The sequence below is a fragment of the Silurus meridionalis genome, chromosome 23 (genome assembly GCF_014805685.1).
Source record: "Silurus meridionalis isolate SWU-2019-XX chromosome 23, ASM1480568v1, whole genome shotgun sequence".
NCBI classification, from domain to species: domain Eukaryota; kingdom Metazoa; phylum Chordata; class Actinopteri; order Siluriformes; family Siluridae; genus Silurus; species Silurus meridionalis.
Genome location: NC_060906.1, coordinates 3765242 through 3779916, shown reverse-complemented (window position 1 = coordinate 3779916; position 14675 = coordinate 3765242). Strand labels below are relative to the sequence as shown.

The window sequence follows — 14675 nt, the reverse complement described above, 5'->3', positions numbered from 1 at the left end:
TACAGTTGCACATATAATTCAGAAGTTTACGGTCCATGGGACTGTAGCGGACCTCCCTGGACTTGGCTGCAAGAGGAACGTTGATGACAAATTGAGATGGATAATACAAATAGGAACCAAAGAGCCGAGAACATCTTCCAAACAGATTAGAGGTGAACTTGAAATTCAAGGTACATCAGTGTCAGATTGCACCATCCGTCGCTGTTTGAGCTAAAATGGACTTAATGGATCATAAAAAAGCAAGACTGGAGTTTGTCAAAATGCATATTGACAAGCCACACAGCTTCTGGTAGAATGTCCTTTAGACAGATGAGACAGGAAAACAGGAAGTTTTTGACAAGTCACATCAGCTCTATGTGCACAGATGCAAAAATGAAGCATACAAAAAGTACACTGTAGCTACTGTGAAACATGGAGTAAGCTTGGTTATGTTCTTTGCTGCATCTGACACAGGGTGTTTTGAATCTGTGCAGAGTACAATGAAATCTTAAGATTATCCTGCCATTCTGGAGTGAAATATGCTGCACAGTGTCAGAAAGCTTGGTCTCAGTCACAGGTCATGGGTCCTTCAACAGGAAAATGACCCAAATCACACAGCTAAAAACACCAAAGAACAAAATATGGGACTATTCTTACATGGCCTTCTTTAAACCCTAAACTAAATCCTGTTGAACATCTGTGGAACGAGCTGAAACATGAAGACACCCTTTAAACCTGAGATAGCTGGAGCAGTGCTCATGAGAAGTGGGCCAAAATACCTGTTAACAGGTGCAGAAGTCTCATTGAGAGTTACAGAAGTTGCTTGATTGCAGTTATTGCCTCAAAAGAATGTGTATCAAAATATTAAGTTACGGGTTCCATCATTTTCATCGAGGCCAGTTTCATTATTTTATTTAAATGCTTCTGTTGAACCACAAAAGCAATATCGCATTTTTATTAGTTAATTTTCAGCATATTTTTATTTATTACTTTTGTCAGTTTCAAGTTATTTCAGCGACATTTGTGGGTTTTTCTTTCTTTAATGGAAGGATACCAACAATTTTCTTCACATCTGTATATATAGGGATTTGTGTTCATCTAGGTTAGTCAAGTCTGGTACTGATGTAGGTGAGAAGGTGAGGAGGCCTGAGGTGCAGTCAGAGGGGCGACTGATGGGTCCATGGTGGGCTCTAAGTGGGGCCTGTATAGGTGTTCTTTATATGGGCCCATTTGGGTCCCAAATAGGTGTTAAAAATGGCGCCAAAGTGGGCTACAAAAAGGACCCTTATGGGGCCAACATGACTTAATCATGGGTCAACCCACAAATGGCCCCTTTATGGGGTTGTTATGGGACCACAGTGGGTGAGAATTGGGTCCCATTTATTCATTTCATCATTGATTTCTGTGAGTGAACTTAATGTATACTTATGTTATGCGGGAAACGGAGGCGGAAGCCGTAGTAACAGCAAACAAAAGTTTATTCATTAAAACAAGGCAAAGCCAAAAGAAAAAACTCACACCGGAAACGGAGAGTCACAAACCGAAAGTAAATCCTCTCGGGACGAGTAATCCACAGGGGCGCTAGGGAAAGTGCGGCGCTGGGCTGGAACACAGGCACTTAATCCACACAGTGACACACATACAGCAGTACCGGGGGGATCAAGGTAATCCGGGGTGCGCTCCGGAAGGGAAAGCGCAGCCGTGGAGAGAGAGAGAGAGAGAGAGGAGTCCGAGAATACGGGTACGTAGCGGGACCGCGCATACGCCGATAAGCTTGCACATGAGCCTACACGAACACGCATGAACATATAATAACGGACCCGGAGTGTGGGTGAATGAGGGGTTTATATTGGCGGTGTGATGAGCGAGTAGATGGAAGTCAGGTGTTCCCCATGCGAGCAGCTCTGTGAGGGCGGGGCACGCACGGGAGAAGGAGCGAGGTGCTTTGGGGAATGCCGAAGTCTGACGCCCCCTTGAGTATCTCTCAAGGGGGCGTGGCAGGGGAATTCCAGACACCTTAATCTTACTATGGAAAATCCACTGTCAAACCATTTCAAACCTCAGTTACAATGTAAAACTGTGCCTGACCAAACAAAGAACTAATATTAGTTGATTTTATGTGCTGCTCTATGTTTAAAATTACATGGTTGAGTATTTGAACTGTGAAAAATAAATGACTTCATCTCAGAATGTGTAAATCACATTTAATTTAAATTAATTTAAGTAAAAAACCAGGAAACAGGAATAACGGAATTACTAAAGTAGAATAGTTCACTGGTGGGTCTATGCAGATTCCTCGGCTGCACACCTACAAAACAGTAAAGAAAGAGAAGACAGAAAAGGCCATTTAGTACATTTTAAAATACTAACATTCACAGCAGCATCTAAAAAACATGCGTCAATATACTTAATTAAGACATATCCTAGAATCTCATCAGTGAATTGTTCCCACCTCTGCCTCACACAGTAATAACTTATGCTGGGGGACCAGTCATGAAATCCAAAACTTATGAATCCAACAATTAAAATATTAACCTTGCATCTGAACTTGACTCTTAAACGAATATTTGGCTATTGCCAAAAGCCAGTGATTCTGATCAGCTGAAAGATGTAAGTCACACCTCGGATCACGGTGGACCAGAAAGTTCAACACACTGTTTGGCAGCGAGGGCGTGGCCGATATCTAATGAGTGTTCTTTCTTTTTCAGTGATCGGATGGGGGCATTTAAGGAGGAGAGCGGGGATGTGTGGGTTTGCCAGAACCGTGCGGTTGAGGCACTGAGCACCGGACAGAAGAAAAACATAAATAGAAGTGGCTGTATTGCCTTCCAACCTGTCCTGTCGTGGCGTTGCTTGTTTCCGAACTCATATGCTCTCCCACACACTGCAACTGTAGAAAACATATGCAAATAGAAAAAACACCAGCAAATTAAGAAAACATCTTTATCAGTTAAACTACACGTGCTGCAAATCCTCACAATGCAACTAAATACAGAAACATCCTGCAAAGCAAATCTGTAAAGCAAAAAAAAAAAATTTCAGGCTTTGTTGTGATTAATGTTTAGAATAATAAGTGGGGCCTTGAACACAGATTGATTATTAAATTTGTACTGGTGCACTTTGGACCACTGTAAAATTAGTTTAAGTTACTTACTTATAATGATGTTTTGTCTTTAAAAAGCTTAGTGGAGATAACACAGCAAGTGTTCGACTTGACTGCACAGACCGAAGCGTGCTTGACATAAAAATACCGAACACAGAGTTGTCTGCTTTCGAATTTGTCGGTCTGCACTGCACAGCTTCAAGTCAAACTCATCTCAGTTCATGGTGTCTATGCGCATGCGTGAAGCCTCAGAGCTGAGAGCGGGGGGCGGGGGCGGGGTTTTGGGAGGGGGGGTTGTCTGACTGACTTTCTGAACGGCGCAAAATGACGTTTATTATCTTTAACTTAATCATAACATATCATATTTTTATTAATGTTTAGAAATTATATAAATATTAACTTTTTTAATCAAAAAAATATTTGTAAATAAATTAATTTTTTCACATTAAGAAAACATTAAGATAATGTTAAGTATCGTCACAATCTCCTCAGAGCTTTTCTCTGTGTATACACATCTTATAAAGGTAGTGAAAGAGAGACTCCACAGTGCTTTTATTGTTTCACCCTCCTGTTATCATGAGGACACTATATGGAGAAAACATTTTAGTAGACAATGACCTAGTTATCTGCTAAGAATATTAAGAATGTTCAGTTCTCCACAGGTGTTTATCTCTGAGGTAAACCAGTTCACTCTCCACACTGACCTTCTTTATATCGTGCCTGTAACTTTAATTACCACAAATCTTTCAGAAGTATACATTAAATAAAATCAACAGTAAAATGTAATTTAAAACAAAACCTAATTTCTTACCATGACAGAGAGGTCAGGTTATCCAGGCCAGGTGATCAGTGGTAGTGACTGATGACCATTTCTTCAGAATCAGAAGGCCGGAGCACAGGAGCCAATGGAAGGCGCTGATAGCTGCACAAGCTATTTATTTATTTATTTATTTATTTATTTTAACTAAATGTTATTGTTAACATATAACATTTTTGTTAATCTATTGATCATATAATGATGAATTTTTATATGAAATTTTCATCAATTGAATAATTGAATGTTAGATTTCTTTTGAAAAATAAAGCTAAATATAGCCCAAATGTGGCCCATGCAAGGCCCTCGAATAAACAAAATGGGCAACCTAACTGGGGCCCACAACCCTGATTAAGCTGGGGCCCACATTCAGCCCATCAAAGTGCCCACTCTGAACCCATGCCCACATGATGCCCATATAACCCATATAAAACTTTAGATAAGAACTAAATCCCTGAACTTCTCAGACACATGGAGAGAAAACAACCCACAAACACGTCAGTACACGTGGGTGAAGTTCCACATAGGCAGGGTTTCTGCAGCACATTTAGACATGTTCTATATATCACACACACCATGAGGAACACGCTCACACACTCTGATCTTCTCCCTACACCACTTTCAGACCATAAACTAATCCCAGTCGAGTGCACACTAATAACAAGAACACAGAAGTTCCTACTGGCATTTCAGTCATAAACTTTACAGGAAAAAACATTGTGGGAAAACTTCAAACACTTTTGGAAAGAATGGAAAAAAGAGAAGAAGAGGTTTGAATGTGTTGAATCTATGAGTCAGTGGTGGGAGATCAGGAAAGTGCATGTAAAGTGTATTGAGGCTTAAAGCCCTTCTGGACGTCGCTCTGGACACGGGCGTCTGCTTGATAAATTGTCTTTTGTCAAAACATAAAACTTGAAAAAATTTGAGAAGAAACATTTTACTCAACTCGTCAAAGTGTCGGTTTAAAGTGTTGACTCAAAGAGTCGATTCAAAGAGTCGATTCAAAGAGTTTCTAAAAGTGAAAGTGTTCCTCAGCCTCGACTCCATTATTAAGGAGCGGTTGGAAAAAGGCAAAGATCTTTAGAGCAGCCAGAAGTGGTGAGATTCATGTCCAACAACAAGCAGTGGTGAAGAAAAGTGGGTGAGTTTTTCCTAGAAACGACTTTCTATCGGAATAATGCGTTTGTGTTTTCTATGTAATGGAGTTTGTGGAAAGACCGCAGGGAAACTGCGGCACAGCAGCTGAAATAGAGGACAACAGTTTCAGCCCAAATTCCTCAGTTGGATTTGATGATGTTCTGAGTTTATTGAGGAGGATTTGACATGAGAACACCGGGATTGTTTGGTTGTTCCAAGCTGATCCTGGAGTTGTTGTCATGCTCAGGATGATTTCCCGTAAAACAGGAGCGGATCATGGCTTTGTAAATGGAGGTCATATGGGAAATCATTCTTAGCCATTACTCAGAAAATCATCAAATCCACCTGGCTGAATTGCTGAAAAGCCCCCATGGCTGCACCCAAAGCCGGTAATTTACTTTGATTTAATTTGGTAATTGATTTTGTTATTGTGTAAGTTTATATATATATATATATATATATATATATATATATATATATATATATATATATATATATATATATATATACTAATGTCAGAATAAAATGACTGAAATAAAATCTTGTGTCAGGAGTCAGTGAGGAAAAGACTTTTCTGGGTTTTAACTTTTTTTTTAATTGGAAAAACCCTAAATAATACAAAACCCACTGGCACCCTTATTTCGGTATTTTTATACACTAAAATGATGCAGTTATTTACAGATTTATTCTCCAAAACAGTGAAGAACAAAGAGAACTGCTGAGTTCTTTATGGAAATACATGGATGTGATTATGGTACAATAACAGTGCATCAAATCTATTTGTATTCCAGTATTAAGATGGAATTAAAAAGTACAGAAAGTATAACTATATAAATTACTAATATATTGATCATTAAAACTTGTTTATTAAAAATAATAATAATAATAATAAATTATAATGTAATATTAAATAAAATGATAATAGTATGTACTATCAATTACAATAGAATACAGACAAAAAAGAAAAGTAAATAATTGTACAATAATAAATGAGTATAATAATAAATTAAAGACTATATAATATCTCTCAATCATCTATTATCACTAATTGTTATTGTAAAATAATTATCACTCTATTATTGTTATGTTGTTATATATGTTGTTTAGTAGCATTTGTTTACAGGGAACTCTGACTAGCTGGTTTTAGAAAGATTTTGCATGTTGTTTTGATTCCAGCAGAAGAGATCGGCGTCTTCAGGACTCTGTGTGTACACGAGCATTGAAAAATGGAGATCCCTGATCAGGGCACAGATCATGTGACCTCACCCTCAAAAGACTGGTAACCTGCCATGTTCTAGTGTTTTACTATTGAACTGTTCATATCTGCAAATCTGGAGACATTTCTGAGATCTTCATTTCATATATAATATCACCCTTCTTCTTCTTCTTTTGGCTGCTCCCATTAGGGGTCGTCACAGCGGATCATCTGTCTCCATACCACCCTGTCCTCTACATCTGCCTCTTTCACACCAACTACCTGCATGTCTTCCCTCACCACATCCATGAACCTCCTCCTTGGTCTTCCACTTTTTCCCTACCTGGTGGCTCCATCCTCAGCATTCTTCTACCAATATAACTCATGTCCCTCCTCTGCACATGTCCAAACCATCTCAATCTCACCTCCCTCACCTTGTCACCAAAACGTCCAGCATGCGCTGTCCCTCTAATATACTCATTTCTAATCCTGTCCATCCTCGTCACTCCCAACGAAAACCTCAACATCTTCAGCTCTGCTACCTCCTGCTCCGCCTCCTGTCTATCACCCTAAATACATTTATTACACAATTAAACACACGTCATTGTGCACAATTTATGAAACTCTCAAAACCAAGAGCCATAAACTCACTGTCTAATTAAAGCTATAAGACACAAACAACATGGATACTCCTTATAATATGTGTTATAAATTAGTGTTTAAGCAGGACTGGAGATTTTCATTACTGACCTCAGTTCAGCTCCTTTTCAGCACCTAAAACTAAATCTGTGTTTTTATCACCAGTTTTAAACCGTGCTCCACTTCCTGCTCTACACCACCACTGCATAGGGACTTTTTCAATGCACTGGATTTTGTATCCTGATTTTAGCAACAATGAAATTCTGTCTCATGACCATTTTTATAATTTTCTACAGTAAACTACAGAGAGAGAAATCACACTCACCAGTGCCCAGCTGTGTATCCATGAAGAGTGATGCGTCTATGCATCGTCCTTGGGAATTTAGCACTGGAATCTCCTTACCTGAACACAGGTAACATCCCATAATTCTCCTAGTTAAAGTCACAGTTAATGGCTGCACTACACCGTCATTAGCAGCTGTTTAGATTTATATTATAGTTGTAACTAACTCTTAGAAAAAAGTTAGTAAGGTAATCCTTTTGAGCTCCATTTTGTTTGGTTTCTTCCGCCCTATATGGTATAGTCCTTTAACTCCACCCCATACGGTATAGTCTTTTAACCCCGCCCCCATACGGTATAATCCTTTGACTCTGCCCCACTAGTTAGTGTGACGCACACCATGGTGAAGGAAAGTCATGTCGCTAAAATGCTTTGAAATCGTACAAGGTTCTTAAGGAAAGTAAGGGATAATTAAGCACCTAGCTGGAACGGGAACAAGGTACTATCCTTCATTGTTTAATATATATATGCATTAATATGTGGTTTAATCTATTTAACTGTAAAGAAGTGTTTTAATGTATTGTTATTGCTGTCACATCTGTGACATCACATCTGTGACATCACAAAAGGGTTTCTTGTAACTGGCTATTCATGTTTATATTAGTAAGAGCTGATTGTATTATTTGTTATCTATCTGTTCTGTAGCTCTTACGGTGTTTCACTAAGAAAAGGTTTCTCATCAAGGAAAGGTAGATTTTGTGTTTCCCAAGGAAAGGCTGACGGCTGAACACAAAATAAAGGCTTTTTGAAATATCAGTACACTTTACCATTGTCTGGCTGGGGGTTAGCTACAATAGTTACTTGGTCTTTAGTGATTCTACAATACTTTCAGTAAATCCTTTAGATGAAAAAGTGTAAATATTTATTAAAGTCACAATCAATTACACGTAATGTCTTAAATCCTAAAATAAAAATACTAATATTAACAACAAAAAAGCGATAGGAAACATTTAAACACTACTACATAAAGGTGTAGGCAGTATTTTGGGGGATCAGGAACCCTGACTTAGTGATCAGAATCTTCTGTAGATCTTCAGATTTTAGCAACAATAAAATTCTGTCTTTAAGACATTTCTATAATTTTCTACAGTAAACTACAGAGAGAGAAAACAGAATTGATTCAGAATGAAAATCAGCATTTTCCTCAATCTAAACTCCCACTTCCCAAAACCATGTGAGTAGGTGGAAATCTTCATCAGAAGATGATGTGAGACGAGAGATCAGAATTTCAGCTTTCATGTCCTGAAAGGTTCGGTGCAGTGTTCTAAGTGATGTAACACATCTAGATGTAAAGATCAGGAACTGAAAGCTGGAATTCTGATCTATTGTTTCATTTTTATCTTTTACTCTTAAATCCAAATGTCTTCAGTGTCGAGCAAAAACCCAAAGAACTGCACTTACTGTTCCAATACTTTTGGAGGTTTGTGTAAGAAGAATAAAAAAGTAGGAAAAAGTGTGAAATGAAAACAAGGAGCACATTTAATTCTCCAGGTGCACAATGTTGGAGTTGTATTCAGCTCTGTGTTCCCCAAGTGTTCCTGCTCTCACTACAATTATTGTAGTACAATTTGTGTTCAGGTTTAGACTCCAGTATTAAAGTGAGGAACGTTGAGATCTTTAACACTTGTTGTTTTTGTTCCCAGTGTTCTACAGAAGGCAGAAGACAGAAGAGAGAAGAACATCATCACAGCTACAGGGTACGATCAAAACCAACACCATGACTGTGACACTGACACACTGCTATTCTAAAGCTCTCTGCTGTTAGTAACTACACAGTGATTAGATGATAGAAAACCTCCAGTAGAATAAAGTAAATCCACAGTGAGAACATCATAAAGATCTATCTAGCAGGAAAAATGTAAACTTCTACTCTAATCATTGGAGCCCATGTCTCACCATGTCTTCCTTCTTCACCCTGTCACAGACACGACCCAGAATCCACTGCTGCAGATGAATTCCAGAAAAAATTCAAGTTCAATCTGATGAAGAAGTTTCAGTGTTTGAATGGATTGATGCTAAATCAGGAAAACCGAACCCTCCTGAATGAGATCTACACAGAGCTCTACATCACAGAGGGAGACAGTGGAGACGTCAATAAAGAACATGAGGTGAAACAGATCGAGGCAGCATCCAGGAGGAACCCAACTGAGGACACACCAATTAAATGCAGTGACATATTTAAACCCCTACCTGAACAAGACAAAGCCATCAGGAGAATTCTGACCAAACCCTTAGCTAAACAAGAAGAAGAACCCGTCAGGAACGTTCTGACTAAGGGAGTAGCTGGAATTGGAAAAACAGTCTCTGTGCAGAAGTTTGTTCTGGACTGGGCTGAAGGAAAAACAAATCAGGAGGTCCACCTCATATTCCCACATCCTTTCAGAGAGCTGAATTTGATGAAGGAGCAGAAACTGAGTTTGGTGGAGCTCCTTCATGTGTTTTTTAAGGAGATGAAAGAAATGGACATTTCCAGGTTGGAGAAGGTTTTGTTCATTTTTGATGGTTTGGATGAGTGTCGTTTTCCTCTGGATTTCCAGAAGACAGTGAGAGTGTGTGATGTAACTGAATCAGCACCAGTGCATGTGCTGCTGATAAACCTGATCAAAGGGAACCTGCTTCCCTCTGCTCTCATCTGGATCACCTCCAGACCAGCAGCAGCTGATCAAATCCCCTCTGAGTGTGTCCATCGAGTCACAGAGGTACGAGGGTTCAATGACCCTCAGAAGGAGGAGTACTTCAGGAAGCGGATCAGTGATCAGAACCTGGCCAATAAGATCATCACACACCTGAGGTCATTAAGAAGCCTCTACATCATGTGCCACATCCCAGTGTTCTGCTGGATTTCAGCTGCTGTTCTAGAGAGAATGTTGGGTGAAGCAGAGTGGAGAGATCCCCAAGACTCTGACTCAAATGTACACACACTTCCTCATCATTCAGACCAACATCATAAGAGAGAAGTACCTTCAGAAGCAGGAAAGCGATGAAGAAATGCTTCTCAAACTGGGGAAACTGGCTTTCCAGCAGCTGGAGAAACAAAACCTGATCTTCTATGAGGAAGACCTGAGAGAGTGTGGCATTGATGTGACAGAAGCAGCAGTGTATTCAGGTGTGTGTACGCAGATCTTCAGAGAGGAGTTTGGGCTTCACCAGAGTAAAGTGTACTGCTTTGTTCATCTGAGCATTCAGGAACATCTTGCAGCTTTGTATGTGCACCTGACCTTCATGAAGGAACAGAGAAATGTTCTTAAACAGAAACAGGTCTGTAGGACACTTTCAGATGTTCTTAAACAGAATCAGGTCTGTAGGACATTTTCAGATGTACACAGGAGTGCTGTAGATCAGGCTTTAAAAAGTCAGACTGGACATCTGGATCTTTTCCTCCGCTTTCTTCTGGGTCTCTCACTCGAGTCCAATCAGAAACTTCTACATATCTTAGTAACACAGACAGGAAGTAGCTCCCAGAACAAAAAGGACATGGTTCAGTACATCAAGAAGAAGATCAGTGAAGATCTTACTGCAGAGAAATCCATCAATCTGTTCCACTGTCTGAATGAACTGGGTAATGATTCTCTAGTGGAGGAAATCCAGCAGTATCTGAAATCTGGAGCACAAAGTGAACTTTCTCCTTCACAGTGGTCTGCTCTGGTGTTTGTGTTACTGACATCAGCACAGGATCTGGAGGAATTTGACCTGAATAAATACATCACTCCAGATAAGATCAGAGATGAGATTCTTGTGAGAGTGATGCCTGTGATTGCAGCATCCAGAAAAGCAATGTAAGTGAAGCTGAATGAAATTGTTCTACTGTTACAGTGTTGAGAACAAATCAAAGGTCTGAGCTGTTCAGATGAATCGAACTCTGCAGGACTCTTTAGACTTTTTCCTTTCTCCTCTTAGAAACCTTTTAGATCAGACTCTCTTACTTTCCTATTTGGATTCCCGGATCTCATCCTCCATGTTTATACAACGTGTGTGTGTTGATGTTCCTCAGATTAAACTCTCGCCAAGCCAAATCTGAACATCTCCCACTGTCAATTCTTATTATTCCACCATTTAATCATTGTGTTCAACTGATGTGTGTGATGTTGAAAGTGAGATGCTGCAGTGAAGCTTTGAGAACTTGTTTGATCTTTTGCATTTCTGTTCATTATCTTTTATTTCCTTCAGTATCTGGTGCAATACAATTACAAAGAGAAGTTCTGTAGAAGCTCTGACCTCAGTGCTTAACTCAGAAACCTCCAGTCTGAGAGAACTGCATCTGACTGTCAATACACTGGATCTGTCTGGGAATAAACTGGAAGACTCAGGAGTGAAGCGTCTCTCTGCTCTACTGGAGAATCCTGAGTGTAAAGTGAAAGATCTGAGGTAAGATCATCTCTTTGAGAGACACAAGAACGATGGGTTACTTAACGTAATCCCGGGTTCTTTGATAACAGAGTAAGGTGTTTCACTATGGGAATCGCTTTGGGCGTGACCAACTACGGAAGCTCTAATGACACCACGTCTGTCTTGACAGACAGGTCGACCTGAGATCAGGCTCCGCTCCACATTTATTGACCCCTCCTAACATCATTGCAGCGAGATTTCTTCCCGTCCCCGTGCAAGGAGGGAAGTGCTGGTGAAACACCTCACTCTGTTATCAAACAACCCGGGATTACGTTAAGTAACCCATCGTTCTTTTTCTAACTTTGCTCTGTGTTTCACTATGGGAGATATAGACTGCTCCCGGATTGCACAGGTCAATCACATAGGCTCAGAACGCCTGGCACTCAGCACTGCATGTGCCAAGGATGACTCAGACACATCTAGTCTATAAAACCGCACAAAGGTGTGCGGCGTGGCCCAGCCAGCTGCCGCACAAATATCCTGAACAGAGACACCCTTAAGCAGGGCCCATGATGTCACCATCCCTCTAGTAGAGTGGGCCCTCAGACCCGTGGGAGCCTGAGAACCACAGCATTCATACGCTATAGATATAGCCTCCACAATCCAGCGGGACAGCCGCTGACTCGACAACGGCTTCCCTTTGTGAGGGGTAGCCCAAGACACAAACAGCTGGTCCGATTTTCTGAAACCCGCTGTTCTCTTGACATACGTATGGAGGGCCCGCACCGGGCACAAGGAACTCAAGCCATCCTCCTCCTGAGGTGGGTGAAAAGCCGAAAGTTCCGTAACAGGACATCTATAAGAAGAATCCACCACCTTAGGCACGAACGCCGGGTTATGGCGAAAGGAAACCTTCGTGAGCCCAGGGGCGAACTGTAGACAGGATGGACTGACAGACAGGGCTTGCAGCTCACTCACACACTTAGCAGTCACTAGAGCCACAAGCAGCACCGTCTTAAGAGAAAGAAATTTCAGCCCTACGCCATCCACCGGCTCGAAGGGGTGATGAGAAAGGGCTTCCAAAACCAAGGACAGGTCCCACTGAGGCACTAACCGCCGAGACACCGGCCTTATACGGCGTGCACCTTTCATAAACCGGCTAATCAAAGGGTGCCGACCCGCAGGTTCGTTATTAAACCCGATGTGACATGCAGAAATAGCCGCCAGATACACTTTCAAAGTAGAAAAAGCTTTCCCTTTATCCAGCAAATCCTGGAGAAAACACAAAATGTCTCCCACAGAACACTGGAAAGAGACAATGTGACCGCGGCCACACCACTCCTCAAAAACTCGCCATTTATTGTCATAAAGCGTGCGAGTAGACGAGGCCCTGGCACTCTGGATAGTGTGTATAACCGATTGGGGCAAACCAGCCACACTCAAGTTCCACCTCTCACGGGCCAGGCCCAGAGAGCAATTCTGTCCGGGTGCGGATGATAAATCTCCCCGCCCGCCTGGGACAGAAGGTCCCTCCGTGGAGGGAGTGGCCAAGGCTGATCCGACAGTAGCTGAACTATTTCTGCGATCCAGTGCCTGGAAGCCCAACGTGGAGCTATCAGAATCAGTGACAAGCTGAGTTCTCTGACCCTTGCCAGGGTGGGGGAAATCAAGCTCAGTGGAGGGAACGCGTAGAGAAGAACATTTGGCCATGGGTGGGCTAACGCATCCACACCCAACGGTGCATCTTCGTCCCTTAGAGAAAAGAACAGAGGACACTGAGCGTTTTCTCGCGAGGCGTAGAGATCTACGGCAGCCCGGCCGTATCTCTGCCATATCTGCTCCACCACCTGAGTGTGCAGTTTCCATTCCCCGTACAGAGGGTTTCCCCTGGACAATAGATCTGCACCTCTGTTCCATATGCCTGGAACATGAGTCGCCCTGATGGACAAAAACCTTGTGTCGCACCACATTATCAGTTTCCTCGCCAACTGATGCAGCTGGAGGGAGCGCACACCTCCCTGCCGGTTGATGTACGCGACCACTGTGGAATTGTCTGTTTTCACCTACACATGTCGGTCCTTTATGAAAGGCAGAAAGTGTTTTAGTGCCAGAAATACTGCCAACAACTCCGAATAGTTTATATGTCTCAGGATCAGCTGTGGTGGCCACACGCCGTTCACAGCTCTGCCCATAAGGGTCGCACCCCAGCCCTTCAAAGACGCGTCCGTCGCCATAGTAACTCGCGACGACACCGCCCCCAAGGGAATCCCCGAGCGAAGAGTCGCGGGGCATCCCCATTGGCGGAGCGCTAAGACGCACGAATGTGTTATTTTGACCGGCCGATTGAGATGACGTCGGGGACATAAGCGCAACCACGCGACCCATCTCTGAAAATCTCTCATCATGAGAAGTCCCAGACGCACCACAGAAATCACTGAGGCCATTAAACCCAGCATTTGTAGGCACACTCGGAACGGGACCATAGACCCAGCCCGAAAACGGGAGCGACACTGAATGAGAGATGCGATTCTTCTCTCTGTCAGCGTGACTCGATCAGAGAGGGAATTTATACTGAGTCCCAGATATTCTGGCACTGCGCGGGACACAAGCGGCTCTTTTCCCTGTTTATTTTGAAACCCAAGCTGCAGAGATGAGTGACTACGCTCTCCGCATCTCTGACCGCTTGCTCTCTTGACGAGGAGCATATCAGTTAATCGTCTATATAAGACAAAATCCGAATCCCGCTGTTTCTCAACGGCAAAAGAGCCGCCTCCACACACTTGCTGAAAGTTCTCGGAGCGAGAGACAGTCCGAACGGAATGGTTTGAAACTCGTAGGCAGTGCTTCTGTGCGCAAACCTCAAATATTTTCTGCGTGACGGGTAAACGTCTATGTGAAAATACGCGTCTGACAGATCGATCGTCACAAACCAATCGTTTGGACGGATCGACCGACAGAGTGCTTTGTGTGTCAACATTCTGAATAAATATTTTCTTAGGTGTTTGTTTAACACACGCAAACCCAAGATCGGACAGAAAGATGCGCTCCCTCTCTTCGGGATCACAAAGTACCGGGAGTAAAAACCCTGACGGCTTTCCGCCTCCGGAACAACTATGATTGCCCTTTTGCTCAAAAGAGAGTC

General features: G+C 42.1%; 3 protein-coding genes across 3 annotated transcripts in view; 1 reads left to right on the top strand and 2 right to left on the bottom strand.

The window, feature by feature from the left end:
- LOC124377356 overlaps window positions 1–14675 on the bottom strand; it is a 306775-nt gene that overhangs the window by 228224 nt on the left and 63876 nt on the right. The window lies entirely within an intron of this gene.
- Window positions 10068–10807, top strand: LOC124376825 (NLR family CARD domain-containing protein 3-like; the record flags this gene model as incomplete). The annotated part of the gene is made up of 1 exon (XM_046836115.1): window positions 10068–10807. A coding segment is annotated over exon 1 (690 nt), but the record flags the coding sequence as incomplete, so codon positions are not given.
- Window positions 11919–14560, bottom strand: LOC124376790. The gene has a single exon (XM_046836065.1). It carries the CDS (start codon window positions 13916–13918, stop codon window positions 11951–11953), a length of 1968 nt encoding a protein of 655 aa, XP_046692021.1. The 5' UTR covers window positions 13919–14560; the 3' UTR covers window positions 11919–11950.